The sequence below is a fragment of the Ceratotherium simum genome, chromosome 5 (assembly GCF_057802395.1).
Source record: "Ceratotherium simum simum isolate JZ-2026a chromosome 5, ASM5780239v1, whole genome shotgun sequence".
NCBI lineage: Eukaryota > Metazoa > Chordata > Mammalia > Perissodactyla > Rhinocerotidae > Ceratotherium > Ceratotherium simum.
Genome location: NC_141904.1, coordinates 89489439 through 89505500, shown reverse-complemented (window position 1 = coordinate 89505500; position 16062 = coordinate 89489439). Strand labels below are relative to the sequence as shown.

Sequence of the window (16062 nt, the reverse complement as noted above, 5' to 3'; positions counted from 1 at the left end):
AGGGGTCGAGATGAGCAAGGAGGCTGCTCTTTCCAGAGGTGAGCTGTGAGGCCCAGAGCCTAACCAGGAACAGGCACAGTGGTCCAAACACAGAACCTGGAGGTAAGGGACCTGGCTCTCTAGGCCTCTATCTCCTTTTGGTGTAAAATAAAAGCCTTAGACTAAATGCTCACTGGGGCCCTTCCCAATTTAACTGTAGATGGTTTAATAGAAACATTTTGGGTCTTACTTTTCTTCCTAACTTTGAGATAAAAGGCAGAATGGGTGGTGCAGATGCTATGGAAAACAGTATGGAGCTTCCTTAAAAACTTTTATGGGCCACGGGCCACCCTGGTGGCGTGGCGCGGTCCACTTCGGCAGCCCAGAGTTTGCAGGCTCGAATCCCGGGCGCAGACCAAAGCAGTGCCTGTTAAGTCATGCTGTGGCGGCATCCCACACACAAAATAAAGGAAGACAGGCACAGATGCTAGCTTAGAGCTAATCTTCCTCAGCAAAAAGAGAAAGACTGGCAACAAATGTCGGCCCAGGGCCAATCTTCCTCAGACACATGCACAAAAAAACAAACTTTTAAGGGCCAGGCTGTGTTGCCTAGTGGTTAAGCACACCACGCTCCACTTTGGTGACCCAGGTTCAGTTCCTGGGCGCAGACCTACACCACTGGTCTGTCAGTGGCCATGCTGTGGTGGTGGCTCACATACAAAAAGAGGAAGACCGGCAACAGATGTTAGCTCATGGCAAATCTTTCTCAGCAAAAAAAAAAAAAACGAAACTTTTAAAAAATATAATTACCATGTGATCTGCCAAGTCCACTTCTGGGTTTATACCCCAAAGAATTTAAAGCAGGGTCTCAAAGAGATCTTTGCACACCCATTTTCATAGCAGCATTATTCACAATAGCCAAAAGGTGAGAGCAACCCAACTGTCCACTGATGGATTAATTGGTAAACAAAATATGGTCTATACATACAATAGAATATTATTCAGCCTTCAAAAGGAAGGAAATTCTGACTCATGCTCCAATACGGATGAACTTTGAGGGCATTACGCTAAGTGAAATAAGCCAGACACAAAAAGACAAATACTACATGATTCCACTTACATAAAATATCTAGAGTAGTCAAATTCATAGAGACAGAAAGTAGAATGGAGGTTGCCAGGGGTTAGGGGTAGAAGGAAACAGAGAGTTACTGTTTAAGGGCTATGGAGTTTCAGTTTTACAGGATGCAAAGGTTCTGGAGATTAGCTGTACAACAACATGAATATACTTATGTTGTGTGTATTGTACCACAATTTTTTTTTTTTTTTTTTAGTACACTCTTCGACATCGGTCTTAGCAACATATTTTCAAGCACCATGTCTGACCGGGCAAGAGAAACAATAGAAAAAATAAACAAATGGGACTACATCAAACTAAAAAGCTTCTGCACAGCAAAGGAAACCATCAACAAAATGAAAAGACAACCTAACAACTGGGAGAAGATATTTGCAAACCATACATCTGATAAGGGCTTAATCTCCAAAATATACAAAGAACTGATGCATCTCAACAACAAAAAACTAACAACCCAATTAAAAACTGGGCAAAAGACCTGAACAGACATTTCTCCAAAGAAGACATACAGATGGCCAACAGACACATGAAAAGATGTTCAAAATCATTAACTATCAGGGAAATGCAAATCAAAACTACAATGAGATATCACCTCACGCCCGTCAGAATGGCTATAATTAACAAGACAGGAAACAACACGGTGGGAGTGCAAACTGGTGCAGCCACTATGGAAAACAGTATGGAGATTCCTCAAAAAATCAAGGATAGAACTACCATATGATCCAGCTATTCCACTGTTGGGTATTTATCCAAAGAACTTCAAAACACCAATGCATAAAGATACATGCACCCCTGTGTTCACTGCAGCGTTATTCACAATAGCCAAGACTTGGAAGCAACCTAAGTGCCCATCAAGGGACCAATGGATAAAGAAGATGTGGTATATATACACAATGGAATACTACTCAGCCATAAGAAACGATGAAATCCAGCCATTTGTGACAACGTGGATGGACATTGAGGGTGTTATGCGGAGTGAAATAGGTCAGAGAGAGAAGGTCAGATACCGTATAATTTCCTTCATTAAGTAGTAGATAACAACAACAATAAACAAACACATAAAGACAGAGATTGGATTGGTGGTTACCAGAGGGAAGGGGGGAGGGAGGAGGGCAAAAGGGATAATTTGGCATATGTGTGTGGTGATGGGTTGTAATTAGTATTTGGGTGGTGAACATGATGTAATCTATGCAGAAATAGAAGTATAATGATGTACACTTGAAATTTATACAATGTTATAAACCAATGCTATTGCAATAAACAAAAAATTAAAAATAAATAAATAAATAAATATATACTTTTTATTTATTTATTTTTCCCCCAAAGCCCCAGTAGATAGTTGTATGTCATAGCTGCATATCCTTCCAGTTGCTGTATGTGGGACGCGGTCTCAGCATGGCCAGAGAAGCAGGGAGTCGGTGCACGCCTGGGATCCGAACCCAGGCCACCAGCAGCGGAGCGCACGCACTTAACCACTAAGCCACAGGGCCGGCCCCACAATTTTTTTAAAAAGGCAGAACGGGACAGTGGGGAATCGGAAGATCCCTGATCAAATCTCTGTTCTGCTACTTACAGACTTTAGAGACAGAAGTGGCAACTGAGATGTCTAGAAGTGCCAGGTATGTAACTAACCTGGCAACATGAAGAGGCCTGGATGGGAATGGTGGGCAATGGACAGTTCCCATCCCATCTACAGAGGGAAATTCTACTCAGCATAGTGTGGCCAAATCTTACAAGTTTTTCAAGAGAAACTGGAAATCTGTTGTGGTAGTGGTGGTGGTCGTTTCCTGATTTTTAAATAATGGCTACTAATCTGAAATGTTTAAAACTTTGTACAATCCAAGTGAAACTTGTCTGTGGGTCAAATCAGGCCCCTGTTCTCAGATAGTTTCTGTTTATGGCTGTAAGTCACTTTCCTTGTCTGAGCCTCAGGCACCTTCATAATAACGACCATTAGTGTGCTTAGCTCACAGGTTACTTTGAAGAACAAATAAGATGTTACTTGTACGCTGTGTGAATTCCGTGTGTGTGTGTGTGTGTGTGTGAATTCCGTGTGTGTGTGTGCGTGCGTGCGTGCGTGTGTGTGTGTGTGAGTTACATTTCAGTAAGGCTGCTGTGTGAGCAGGTGCCCTGTAAACCTTCAAACATTACTTTCAGTATCAGTTCTACAGCCAAACAGCCTGGGGGGCAACAAGTTCAGAGTAACTGCATCAAGGCTTTGCTGGCAGCTGCTCTGACTAGAAAATGACGCCCCACCGCAGGAGCGACAAGCCATTTCCAGAAGACAAGGTTCTGTGTCTGAGTGCTACGCTCCAATGAGTGAAGGTCTTACACTTAACCGTCATAAGGAACCATGTGTTGTTCGCCGGAACCATGTGTTGTTCTAGGAGGCAGGGAGGTTGGGAGAAAACCATGGGCTTTGGAGCCAGATAGATCTTGGCTCAGAAGCTTCCTGATGAGGTGACCACAGGTAGGTCACTTCACCTCTCTAAGTCTCAGATCCCTGATTTTTAAAGGGAGAAAATAGGGGCCAGCCCTGTGGCGTAGCAGTTAAGTGCGTGCGCTCCACTGCTGGCGGCCCGGGTTCGGATCCCGGGCGCGCACCGATGCACCGCTTGTTAAGCCAAGCTGTGGCAGTGTCCCACATAAAGTGGAGGAAGATGGGCACAGATGTTAGCTCAGGGCCGGTCTTCCTCAGCAAAAAGAGGAGGATTGGCAGATGTTAGCTCAGAGCTGATTTTCCTCACAAAAAATAAAATAAAATAAAGGGAGAAAATAATGTCTGATGACAAGGCCTGTCATGAGGATCACAAGACTGTGTACACTGTGTGGAGTCTCCAAAGTGCCAGGCCCATTAGCTGAAGGCTCCCTAAGCATTAGTGCCCTCCTCCCTTCTAATATTCCTGGGAAACCCAAGGCAACGGTTCCTCTCCTGCCTCAGGCCAAGGGCCACTCTGAGGATGGGGCAAAAGAGCACCGAATATCTGGGGACCAAAGCTAGTCCTTGAACACTTTGCTTCTGCTCCTCTGAATTAGCCAGTTTTGTTTAGACATGCAAGAAAAGTGGCATAAGTGAACTTATGCCATGGAACAAAAACAGAACCAATGTCACAGTATAAGCACCAGATTCACAAGAAATAACCCCTAGAGCTCTTGGAATGGCCAAGAATACTTCTATGCTACACGACACCAGTACAGAACATGTGTTTTCCCATCTTCTGCACAAGGATTGCCTCAGGGAATCTGCTGTGTCTTTAAAGCCAGGGTGGTGAGTCATTATAGTTATTACTGTAATTACTAGTAACCACTGCATGTTTTTACTGTCGGTCCATGAGAAGTTTAAAGGGCTGCAGGCACCAGGAAATCCACCCGGTTAACAGGCTGATCTGAGTTCACCCAAGAACAGGCTCCTGGCTCCAAGTTCAGCATTGAGCATGGAGCCAGGAGCCAGGAGCCAAGTCACTGCCCACACCAGGAGACCTGGCATGCCCCGAATGCCCCTTCCTCTTACCTCTTCCCGCAGCATGGTGAACAGGAAGTTCATGAGGACGGCGTGTTTGCGAGGATACTTCTGACACAGAGCACTGATGGCCTGGACGACCACCACCTGAGTCAAACAGACATGCATGAGCAGCAGCCCCCTGCCACCAGGATCAAGTCACTTAGTTCACTAAGTGCCAAAGGAGTCCTCCCTTAGGCAAGGCCAGGACCTGGACGTGACACAAGGGTACGGAGATGAGAGGAGCTCCATGCCCACCCTCAGAGAGCATGCAACCTGAGCCCATCCAGGGCAGGGTGGCATGCACAGCAGTCCCAGCAGCCCCAGATCTAGACTCTGGGTAGCCCAAACTCTGCTTTTCTACTCAGAGCTCAAGGTAAGTCTATGAGCCCCCCTCCATCCCACTTCTCTTCCCTCCCCCCCCACTCCGATGATTCCCACCCTCCAGCTTTTCTGGCTCCTCTTTCATCAAGCCTGCCTCTGCATTTTCCGTCCTTGGCCCTCTTCTCTTCTCATAGTCTCTTCAGCAATCTTATCTCTTCTCATGGTTTTAATCACCTCTTCTGTGCCACTGACTCCCAAATCTTTCTTGTCTGAGCTCAAGACAAGTGTCTCCAAAAGTCTATACCAGACAACTTCACCTGGTGCCCACAGGCACCTCAAACTCAACACGTCTGTAATCACCATCATTACCTTCCCTCTTCCCTCATCCAAGACCTGACCCTCTCCCTCCTTCCCAAAACTGATCACCACATCAGCCCAAACTAGAAAACAGCGTCAGCTCTGACAAAATTCAATCCCTCAGCCTTCACACATGCCCTGCCAGCTGGCTCTGCTCCTTGAAGAGCTCTCAAACCATCCCTCCTCTCCCACTTCCACAGCCTGGTTTAGGTGCCATCATCTCTCTTCTGAACTCCTGCAACGAAGTCTCATTCCAGTCGATCCTCCAAGCTGCTCCAGAAGGATCTTTCTAATATGCAAATATCACTGTGTCATTTCAGTCTACAAAGCATTCTTATAACCAACAGGGAGAGTTTATTTCTGCCTACTTTGCATAATCCATGCTATAGAATTTACCACTCTATAATTATTCATATTACTGTCTGCCATGATTAAAATTCTCCAGTGACATACTACATGATCCCATTTATGTAACAATTGTAACATAACATAATTATACAATTGAGAACAGAGTAGTGGTTGCCAGGGGTTACAGATGGGGAGGAGGGAATGGGTGTGGCTATATAGGGTAACTGCACAACAGAGTCTTCTGGTGACGGTACAGCTGAGTATCTTGATTGTGGTGGCAATTTTGCAAGGCTACACAATGTGACAAAATTGCACAGAGCTTCATACACATACATGAGTACATGTATAACTGTGTGAATAAACTGTGGATTGTGCCAATGCTGGTTGACATTGTACTGTGGTCATGTGGGTACTGGAGGAGAGAGTTGGGGAAGGGGTACACAGGACTTCTCAGTATATTTCTTTGTAACCTCCTATGAATTATTTCAAAATAAAACCAAAAAACTCTGCAATATCTTCCTTAAAATCAAAACTCTCTATCATAACCCACAAGGGCCTACATGACCCAGCTCCTCCCTACTCTCTGGCTTCATGGCCTACCACTAGCCCCAAAGCTCCCAACCCCCTCACGGGCTGCCTCTCTCTCTCCTGTTCACAACAACTGTGCTCCTGCCTTTTCTCCTGGATCTTCCCACAGCCGGCTCTCTCACATTCCTAGACCATGCTCCTCCTGGGAACCCCTACTGCATTTCTATTTTCTTCTCTGCTCCACTAGTGTCTGAAATTATCTCATCTGCACATTTGTTTACTTGTTTACCGTTTACCTCCCCTCACTAGAAAGTAAGCTCCATGACAGCAGGTCCCTGTCTTGATCACTGCTATGTTCCCCCTTCTGAAAACTCTACAAAGTATACAGCAAGTGAGCAAAAATACTTCAGGAATTAATACATGAATCCAAATGATCTGGAAGCTACTGGTCTGGCAGTACAAAGGAACAATATGGACAAAGGCCTGGAGGCAGGACTGCATGCATCTCCCAAGACCAAACCCTGTGAAGGGCGATGTGCCAGCCTTCTCCATGAGTCCTCAGGCCCAACCAGCTCCTCAGGTCAATCCAGCATGGTGGCTGGGGGACACAGAGGGCAGGCACAGAGCCTCTTCCTTACTCCTGGAACTGTGGGTGTTCCAGAGGTGCCCCAGGTACCTTGAATTCATCCGAGATTTCTGACATAAAGGAGGAGATCTGCTTCATGAGACGGTCAATGCTGCTCTCGCTGCCCGTCTTGAGGAGGGTGGTGATGGCCAGTGTGGCAATGCTGCGATTTGAATCTGTAACCAGGTTCTCCAGGTCCAGATTACAGGCTGTGACTGCTGACGGATGCTTCATGGCAACCTGTTTTAGGAGGAAAGAGATAAAGAGGACAGGGACGAGAAATAAAAAAAAGACTTCTGTCATTCCACTGGATAGGTTTGGCCCAGTCAGATGTCCTTTGGATGAGCTCATCTCAACATCCAGAAGTAAGTGACCAGGGCTACACCTTTCGCAGCCCAGGTCAGGGGCTAGGAAATACCTCTAGCTGGATCAGGCCACCTCCCCCAACCCTCTCCAAAGGCCTGGCCCCCATTCCGCCCACCCCTGGACTCTTACCTTATTGAGGGTGCGGACCGCAGCATAGCGGAGAGCGGCCTTGGGTGAGCTGCAGAAGAGCTGGAGCACTGTGGGGAGACAGATGCCACAAGGCAGGCTGCTTCACTGCCTGGCAGGTGGGAATACCCAGGGAGGCCTCCAGGGAGGGGTAGGAACAGGGCTGCAAGGGCATGCAAGGGCTCTGAAGCTGCTCAGACTCAAACTCTCTGCTTGGCTCCTTTCCCTGCTGGCACCCCCACCCCAACCAAGAAAGAGAGTTCCCTTCTCCCCGGTACCGGAGCCCAGAGCAGAGAGGCCTTAATATGTTCCTGAGAGCCCAGTGGTTCTCAGGAGTGAGGACAGCTGCTGTTCGTAAGCAGCTGCTGGGTGCCAGGCACTATGCGGAGGAGCTGCTGCGCCTCACCTCAGTGCCTCCTCACAAGCCCATGAAGCAGCTACTGTTCTTATCCTCGTTGAAGGGATATGGAGACTGAGGCACAAAGAGGCAAAGTAATGGATTAGCAAACAGTGAGTGGCAGGAGCAGGACTGAAGTCCAGGACTGCCCACATCTGACGCCTGAGCCCTGGACCCTGTGACATGAAACTCCACTCCTCTCTCCGGGGGCGTGTGCAGAAGCAGCAGAACTTCCTCAGTCCTGGCTTAAACAACTGCCTCAGTTGCCCTCCTATGTAAGCTCACGGCAGGCGGCACATCCCTCCCTCGCCTTGGTCATCAGGAAGCCCATGGCTCCAATCCACACTCGCTGTGAGGTGAACAAGACTGCTGTTCTCTGCAGGATCCATGTTCCTTGCTTTGTAACTTGGCTTTTATTCTCTTATACTGCTTCAGCACTTAGTTCTGTTTTCCTTAAATAAGATAACCCTTATTTCAAAGGCTCTATCTTACTTTTGTCTTTCATTATTCTGGAAATATGGGGACTGTAATGAGAAAAAACACCCATCTAAACCAGCGAATGGATTCATTTAGTTCTTTTGTGTTTGCCTCCACGGAGGAAGGGAGACTTCTCTCTCCAAACACAAGTCCCTCTCTGCCTGAGCAGGTTTACAATACCATTATTATGGAGAATATTAGAAAAACAGGAGATCCAATCATTCCTAAAAATCTGCAACTTGAACACTCCTGACATAAAATCTTGGCTTTCATTGGGTTTGTCCTTCTAGAACGCTCTCCCCTTATCTCCCACTCTTTGAAACTGGGCTTAGTACCCCTAAGAATCTCTTATTTTCTAACCTCTCAATGTACCCACTTTCCAGTTTCCACCTACTTCACATATCATCACATACTTGCTACTCTTATACGTGGTTAGATCTCAACACCCAGTGCAGGGCCCTGCATAAACAAGGCCCTGATTACTTACGCACTGGATCCAAACAACTCGAGCCTGGTGGATCCTCCTGAATAACCGCAGAGAACATTTACGCTCAGTTTACCACTGCGCAAGGCACTGTTCTGAGCCATCTGTATAGATCACACGAGTTTACTGCCTACCATGACCCTACGTAACAGGCGCTATTACTATGCACATTTTAGAGAAGGCGGAGCACAGAGAGGGTGGATGACTTGCCCAGGCTCACCGAGCTGGTAAGTGGCAGAGCCGGGACTCCAACCTGGGCTATCGGGCTCCAGCATGCAGGATCCAAATGACTCCTATGTATTGTTGTCTCCTTGACCTGAGATGGTTCAGGCCCTAGTGAGCACGCACTGGCCATAAATCCTGGGTTCCTCCATCAGGCCCTCTTGCCATGGCTAGTCAGCCCAACAGGCTACAGAACGGCTTTGAACCTCATCTCTGCCACTCACCAGCCTCAGCCTCGTCAGTGGTTAAGATGGACTAAAAGTACCCCATCCCCCAATATGTAACCCATGGGAGAGGCCCCGGAACAGTGCTGGGCACAGAGCAGGGCTTACCAGGTACTAATGCCTTTTCTTACCATAAGACTGTGGCCTATTTGAGGACGTTTTCTTTCCTTCCCCCGACCCCCAGCCCAGAGCCTAGTTCCCAGCAAACACAAACGTAAGGCTGGGGTGAAGGAATGTCTGGTAACCTGACACAGCTGGGGCCAGCTCTTTGGCGTTGCAGCCTGGCAGATTGACGATGGCCGAGGCAGCTTCATACACCACCATCTCGTGCTTGTTGCGCAAACAGCTCTCGATGAAGTCAAACAGTGGGCTGTCACGGCTACAAAAGAACATGGGCGGCAAGTAGAAGCTGGTGATGGCCCAGCATGATAGGCTGAATGAGGCATCATCCAGCCAGAGGAGACAAGAGCCGTTACCTGCCGTCCTCCTCCTCCAGCTGCTTGCTGGCCACACGGATCATCATGCAGTAGGCGAAGGGAGACTTGAGGCCATGCCGGGTGAACTTGCTGATCATCTTATTGACGGCCAGGCGGTCATTCTTACGCACATGGTACAGGAGCCCCAGGGCATGGTACTAGAGGACAGGAGACAGCAGCAGAGCATAGACATGTGAAGCCCAGGTCTTCCAGCAATAAGGCCCTGGGCGGCCACTGCATCTCTCTGGGCTTGAGCCTTCTCATTTCTAAGATGGGCCTTGTAGCAGCTACCTCACAAAATGGCTGTGACAATTCCCCCAGATGCTCTACATAGAGAGCCCCCGGCACAATGCTCAACAAACCACATGAGTATGTCTGTAGCTGTCATTCTCACCACCCGATTTCAGCAAGGGCCTTAACGGGCATCATGAGTGCAGATGTGCTGGGGGACCACAGACACCACAGAGGGAAACAATGGGAGGAGGCCAGGTGTCTTTTGACAAGAAAGGGAAAGTGGGAGCCAGGCCCTGAGCATGGACATGTGCTGTAAGGTGCCTCAGACACAAGACCTTACAACATAGGATAAACCTTACATACGGTAAACCCTATGACACCCTGAAGGTAGATACTCTTATCCCAACTGACTTGCCCAAGGCCTCGTGGCTGGTACTGGCAAAGCTAGGTCTGGAGGGCCCGAAGTCCAGGGACTGCCCCTCTGGAGATGTAAAGTGCACAGAGTTATTTCCTGTCCCTTCTGCTCTTTTCTATTTCCTTACCAGAGTGGCATTCAAAGGCTAAGACATGGCAGCTATGTGGGCCTTCTATGTGGGAAGCTTCTCTTACCCTGGGAAGTCTTTTGAGGGGCCACAGCTGGCCCTGGAGAAGAGAATCAGCATAAAGGGTGAGGAGAAAGAGAGCAGATAAACACACAAGGAGCACCTACAGGTGTGCAGCAGATGGGTCAGATGTTACAGATGCCGTTGCATTTTATCCTCACAGCTTTGTGAGGCAGGAACTTTCATTCACATTTTACAGACAAGGAAACCACGACTCAGAGAGCTCAAAGGAATTCCTCGCCTGAGTCACTAAAGAAGAGTAATGTAGATGAAAGCCCTGCCAAGATTATCTCCACGCTTCACCAACACCACCAGCTTGGCAAAGGCCCTCTGCCTGCCTGGGCCAGGTTTGCTACATCACATACTCAAAACAATACTCACCTGGTTATCAAGATACTTGACTATTTCGGCACTAGGTGGTAAGCAGTCTCTAACCCAATCTCCCCCAGGCCCCCTTCTTCCCCAAGTGGTGCCCTGGATTCTTTACTAAAACGCTCAGCTCTCCTCACAACCCAATGACAAAAGGATTAAAGCCTGCTTTGGCTACAGGCCACCAGGATCTCCATGGTGAGCGTCCATTCCAACTGGCCAGTGCCATGCTATCTGCCTCAGTATTGTAAATGCCACTGCTCCACTCATACCTCACCTGGACCATGATGTTATCACTGGATGCCGCCTCCTGGGCCTCATTCACCCAGCGCTTGACCACGTCAAAGCTGCACTTCAGCAGGTGCTATGGGCAACAGGGCACATTAAGGACCAGGCAAGCAGAAGGCTCTCCCCTCACACCTCCTGGGCCCAGCTCTCAGCTCAGCCCAGCTCTAGGTCTTCCCTCAGACACAGCCTAGGGCCTCTCCGTTGGCCTGGTCCTCTGAGACAGTGCATAAACTCAGGACGGCTCCCACCCTCACTCTCCCTGCCCTGGCAGACTTCCCGCCAGGCCCAAACTCCAACAATCTGTCACCCCAAGGTACGGGTGAAGGCTGTCCAACCAGTCCCTCCTCAATCAACCCAGAGTTCCCCAGGCATTCGTCACTGAGAAGGTGGGTAGGACTCTCAGATCTGGGGATACGGAAACACTTCTTTTCTCTATTGGAAACCAGCTCATTTTCTTCAGTTTCCCAATCTCCCCCAGCCCCCTGCCTCACAGGGCCCCGGCTGCAGCTACACACCAGAGAAGACACCAGGGCAGAGCTGGAGACACTGGGCACCTTGTCCACGATGGCCTGTTTCATGTAGCGCTCAATAGCCTGCAGCATGGTGCTCTGTGGGGACAAGGCGGGGGGACCCAACTCGTCCTCAGCAGCCAGCCCTTAGAAGGGCAGGTGATGGGGCGTGGAGAAAGGAAGCAAACATGTTTCCTGTGTTCCTGCACCGCCCCCCACCCCATCACCTGGCTCAGTGCTTTGCCCAGGAGACAGGACCACCTAAAGGGTGCAAAGGATAAGCTGAAGCCTTGACAAGAAGCAGGGAAAGGGAGGACTGGCTCAGCAGGGCAGCAGACTCACATCAGTGATCTGGCAGAGGGCTCGCACGGCCGGGCCCCGGTAGTTGTCTTCTTTCCCAGTCATGTCCTTTGTCAGGCTGTGGGGTGGGGGAGAAGGCGTTGTCCACATGTGGAAGCCTGCCCTCCCCAAGCCCAAATCCCCACCCACTCCTCTCCAGCTCCCATCCCCTCACTTGCCTTGATTACTACACCAGTCTCCTAGCAAGCATTTTCTCTGTATTCTTAACCCTTCCAAGCCAAACTCCACACAGCAGCCAGAGGGATTTTTATAAAACTCAAAACTGACCAGGTCATTCCTCTGCTTTGACTAAAACATTTCCGAGGCTTCTGACTGCCATTTCCCTCAAGTGTAAACTCCTTGACAGAGAAGTCCCCAAACAGGCTGTGCTCTCTCCTCTCCAGGCCTTTGCACATGCTGTTTCCTCAGCCTGGAGCACATCCCACCCCTCACTTCCACCACTGTCCTGCTATTTCTCACTCATCCTTCAAGACGCCACTCAGACAGTTCTAGGAGGCCTTTCCTGATCCGAATTCAAGTTGGGGGCCCCCTGCTCTGCTCTCACAGCCCATCATACTTCCCACAATAAACCGTAATGTACTCAATCTTAAGGGCCCACTGCCTGCTTATTTCTCTGTAAATTCTGGGGCTGCAGAGGCCATGTCTGTCTTGTTTGCTGCTCTATTCCCAGAGCTACCCACAGGGACTGGTAAACACTCAATAATTATTTTGTAAATGGACCTACAAGTGAATATATAACATCCCCCCACAAAACATGTTGCAGGAAGAAATAAGAGAATTAAGCCCCAGTTCTTAAGGGGAGGGACTATACCTCAGTCACATCTGTCCCCTGAATCACTCAGCCTAATGCAGAAACCAGTACTGGGTAAGCAAGCCTAATTGTATACTCTTGCATTCTCTATGTCTGTTTTTCTTGTGTTCTCTCTGAACACTCACTAAAGTCTTTGTGAAAGTTCCACGCTGGCTCATTTGACTAAGAGGAATCAAGTAAATGAAGGGTTTGCTCCCAAGTTAAGACCAGAGAATCAAAAGGGAAACAGCACACACTCTGGAGGCTGCTATGGGATGGACAGCAGTAACTGAAGGATGAGGGAGACAGAAGAGGAAAGGGTGCCTGGCAATATGTCAAACAAAAGTCTCATCACCTGGTACACATGGCAAAAAATGGCCTCTGTATCAATGGAACCCATCAGAGGAGCCATCCACAGACCCAAGACTCACCTGCTGGTGACAATGATGACATCCTCTGCGATGCAAGACATCTCCTTGATGGTTAAGTAGCACATCCGACGGAGGGTGGGCTGGAAAAGAGATGGGAAAAGCCCTATGACCCCTGGCTCAGCATGAGGGCCAGGGAAAGGAAAAGAAAACTCCAATCGACACAAAGGCAGTCCACACTGACAGATGGAGTCACTTTCCCCTGGCCCTCCCACCACCCTGTCACAGCTGCCCCCTCTTGAGGAAACTGGGGGGTGGGGCACTTACATCGTTGGACTGAAAGAGCTTGGTCATGGCAAAGAAGGCCTCCGTTGCTTCAGTGGTCCCCAGGTGCTCCCCCTATTTTAATCAAGAAAGAAGTCTCAGCCTGGGACAAAGGAGCCAGAAGGCCCTTCCTGCCAAATCAGCCCAGGATGGATCCTCAGACCGTGCAGAGGCTCCATTAAAGGCAACATATCAGAGTTGGACGCTGAGGGGACCCAGAGCTGGGCCATTGTTTATAACCACACGGTGGCTGTCAAACAGCCGTTAGGCAACTCCCAACATCCCCCAATACCGTTTTCCCCAACCTCAAGTCTCACCCTGTTACCTGGTTTATGAGGTAAAGGATCTTGGTGAGGATATGGGCACATTTCCGAGGGTTGATGGGAGTTTCGTTAAATACACGGGCCTGAGAAGAAGTGACCAAGGATATTAACCTCCAGCCCAACTTATTTCCCTTCCATTGACTCCCCTCAAGCACATTCAATGTCTGAGAAGACCTGGAATACATAAATACACTTGCCTAGACAAGCTTATTCTCATAAGGAAAGAGTTTTGGTTTTTTCCCCTTAATTCATCTATTAACAACTCCTGAAATCTTCCCTAAATATTAGTTAGGAATGTGCTGACTTATTGACTAACAGATACTAGTAAACACTTGTTAACTAGAAAGAGAAATGAAGAACAACAACAACAAAAGTGTCAGCATAAGGAACTCTCTTCAGGAACAAAGTTTTCCTGTCTTTCCAGAACAGGTTTCTCTCCTATTGTTTTTTAAACCAGCAGTTTGAATGTATTAGTATTTCGATCGCATCAATCATGAACATTTATGATGGAAGATACAGGGGAGCAAACAACACTTGCCTCCTGGAGTACTGCACTCTTCTCAAGGTGCTGGAATGGGTTGGAGCCTCCACCTACAGTCAGAGAACAGAGAAGACCAAATTCAGGTTATGACCCTGAATTCTGGCAAGATGTCCCTATCGTCTACCTAGTCAAGTTGCAACTCCTCTGGCATGGCAATCAAAGCTTTACAATCTGCCTATAGATACAACAGCTCTCCTGCAAGGGGGCTCCACTCTACCCCAAACCACTTACTCACAGTCACCTAGCAGCCCTGGGACCGTCCTTCTGTTCCTCTCATAGTGTCCTGCTTTGCATTCATTTATGCAATTGGTACCTAACTGAGTCCCTACTGTGTGCAGGGACCACTATCTCCCCAGTAACTAGGGTTCCTTCACAGCACGTGTCACATTTGTAATTAATTACATGTGTGATTATCTGATCCATCTCTGCCTTCTCCACTATGCCTGCTATCATTCTAAAATTCCCAGCTCAGGGCCGGCCCCGTGGCTTAGTGGTTAGGTGCGTGCGCTCTGCTGCTGGCGACCCGGGTTCGGATCCTGGGCGCGCACTGACGCACCGCTTCTCTGGCCACGCTGGGGCCGTGTCCCACATACAGCAACTAGAGGAATGTGCAGCTATGACATACAACTATCTACTGGGGATTTGGGGGGAAAAAATAAATAAATAAAATCTTTAAAATTCCCAGCTCAAGCACTAAGTGTCTCACTTGTTCTACTGCAGTATCAGGACACAATACCGTGAGTGGCATGCAGTAAGCGCTCAATATATGTTTGCTGAGTAAAAGAATGAAAGAGTCAGGGTTCTCAGCCACTGGACACCGGCTCCGCAGACTGCGCCCCAGTTTGGACAACACCAACGCAGCCCCGGCGAATCCCAAAAGTTCGGATGGAGAAAACAACAAAGGAGCATCTGGCTCGGTCCCCTCCCCTGACAGATGGGGAAACTGAGGACCAGAGAGGCGCGTGACGCGCCCATGGTCACCCAGAGAATCGCAGCCAAGCTTGCGAGTGGAAGGGCCGTGGAGCATGCTCGGGCTCTCCGAGGCCTGCCACTGACCAGCGGTGGACCTTCGCACATGCCCCTGCCGAGGGGGCCCCCTCATTGGGCCTCGGCCTCGGATAGGACAGAGGCCCCAAAGGAGGGCTCCCAGGGAGGATGCTGAGAGCCTGCGCGGGGGTCCGGCCTCCCCTAGGCCTAAGCACAGGCATGGGACTCCTCACCCGATTCCTCGTCCTTCTTGTCGAATTTCTTCAGCATGGTGGTGCCGCCGAGGGCGCAACACAGTAACCCTGTCCTGGGACGTAGCAGCGACCAACAGAGACACTGCGGCGGTTCCGCACAGGCCACTTCCGGCTGGCCACGTAGCCCTGCGCTCTGCGCACGCGCACTCTGAGTTCTGCGCAGGCGCATATTCCGGACGCGCAGCCCCGTCCGACGTTAACCCTGTCCCGGCCGGGGAGGCTGGGGAGCCGGGGTCGAGGGCCGGGGGGCGGGAGGCAGGTGGAGGCCTCAGAGTGGGCACCCTAACTCTGCGCCTTGAGCCCCCCCTATCGTACAGTGGGAATAGTAGCCGTCCCTGCCTCACTGCGTTGTGGCGGGAGTTTAAACTGGCTTTCGGAGGTGAGGCCCCGCAGCACACCGGCCCGGAGCAGACACCCAGTTAATGATACCTGTGGTTGTTATTATTGTCACATTCTCGGGAGGTCTCGCTAGCCACTCCTCACTTTCAGTCCCCTTCTCCTGCCTGATTTTTTTTCCTAGCTCGAATCACCACCTAACACTGTATTCTT

General features: G+C 49.4%; 1 protein-coding gene across 1 annotated transcript in view; it reads right to left on the bottom strand.

Annotated features, from left to right (window-relative positions):
* Nucleotides 1–15632, bottom strand: part of COPG1 (coat protein complex I subunit gamma 1) — a 30292-nt gene extending 14660 nt beyond the window's left edge. The window contains exons 1-13 of the mRNA XM_004442923.3: nucleotides 15493–15632; nucleotides 14270–14322; nucleotides 13734–13814; nucleotides 13412–13483; nucleotides 13148–13227; nucleotides 11909–11984; nucleotides 11573–11665; nucleotides 11047–11133; nucleotides 9565–9722; nucleotides 9334–9467; nucleotides 7288–7355; nucleotides 6844–7032; nucleotides 4623–4718 (exon numbers count right to left, since the gene is read on the bottom strand). Of these exons, the coding sequence (XP_004442980.1) occupies nucleotides 4623–4718; nucleotides 6844–7032; nucleotides 7288–7355; nucleotides 9334–9467; nucleotides 9565–9722; nucleotides 11047–11133; nucleotides 11573–11665; nucleotides 11909–11984; nucleotides 13148–13227; nucleotides 13412–13483; nucleotides 13734–13814; nucleotides 14270–14322; nucleotides 15493–15529 (1224 nt within the window). The 5' untranslated portion in view covers nucleotides 15530–15632. The remainder of the gene's footprint in view (nucleotides 1–4622; nucleotides 4719–6843; nucleotides 7033–7287; nucleotides 7356–9333; nucleotides 9468–9564; nucleotides 9723–11046; nucleotides 11134–11572; nucleotides 11666–11908; nucleotides 11985–13147; nucleotides 13228–13411; nucleotides 13484–13733; nucleotides 13815–14269; nucleotides 14323–15492) is intronic.
* Between the last annotated feature and the right edge of the window lie 430 nt (nucleotides 15633–16062).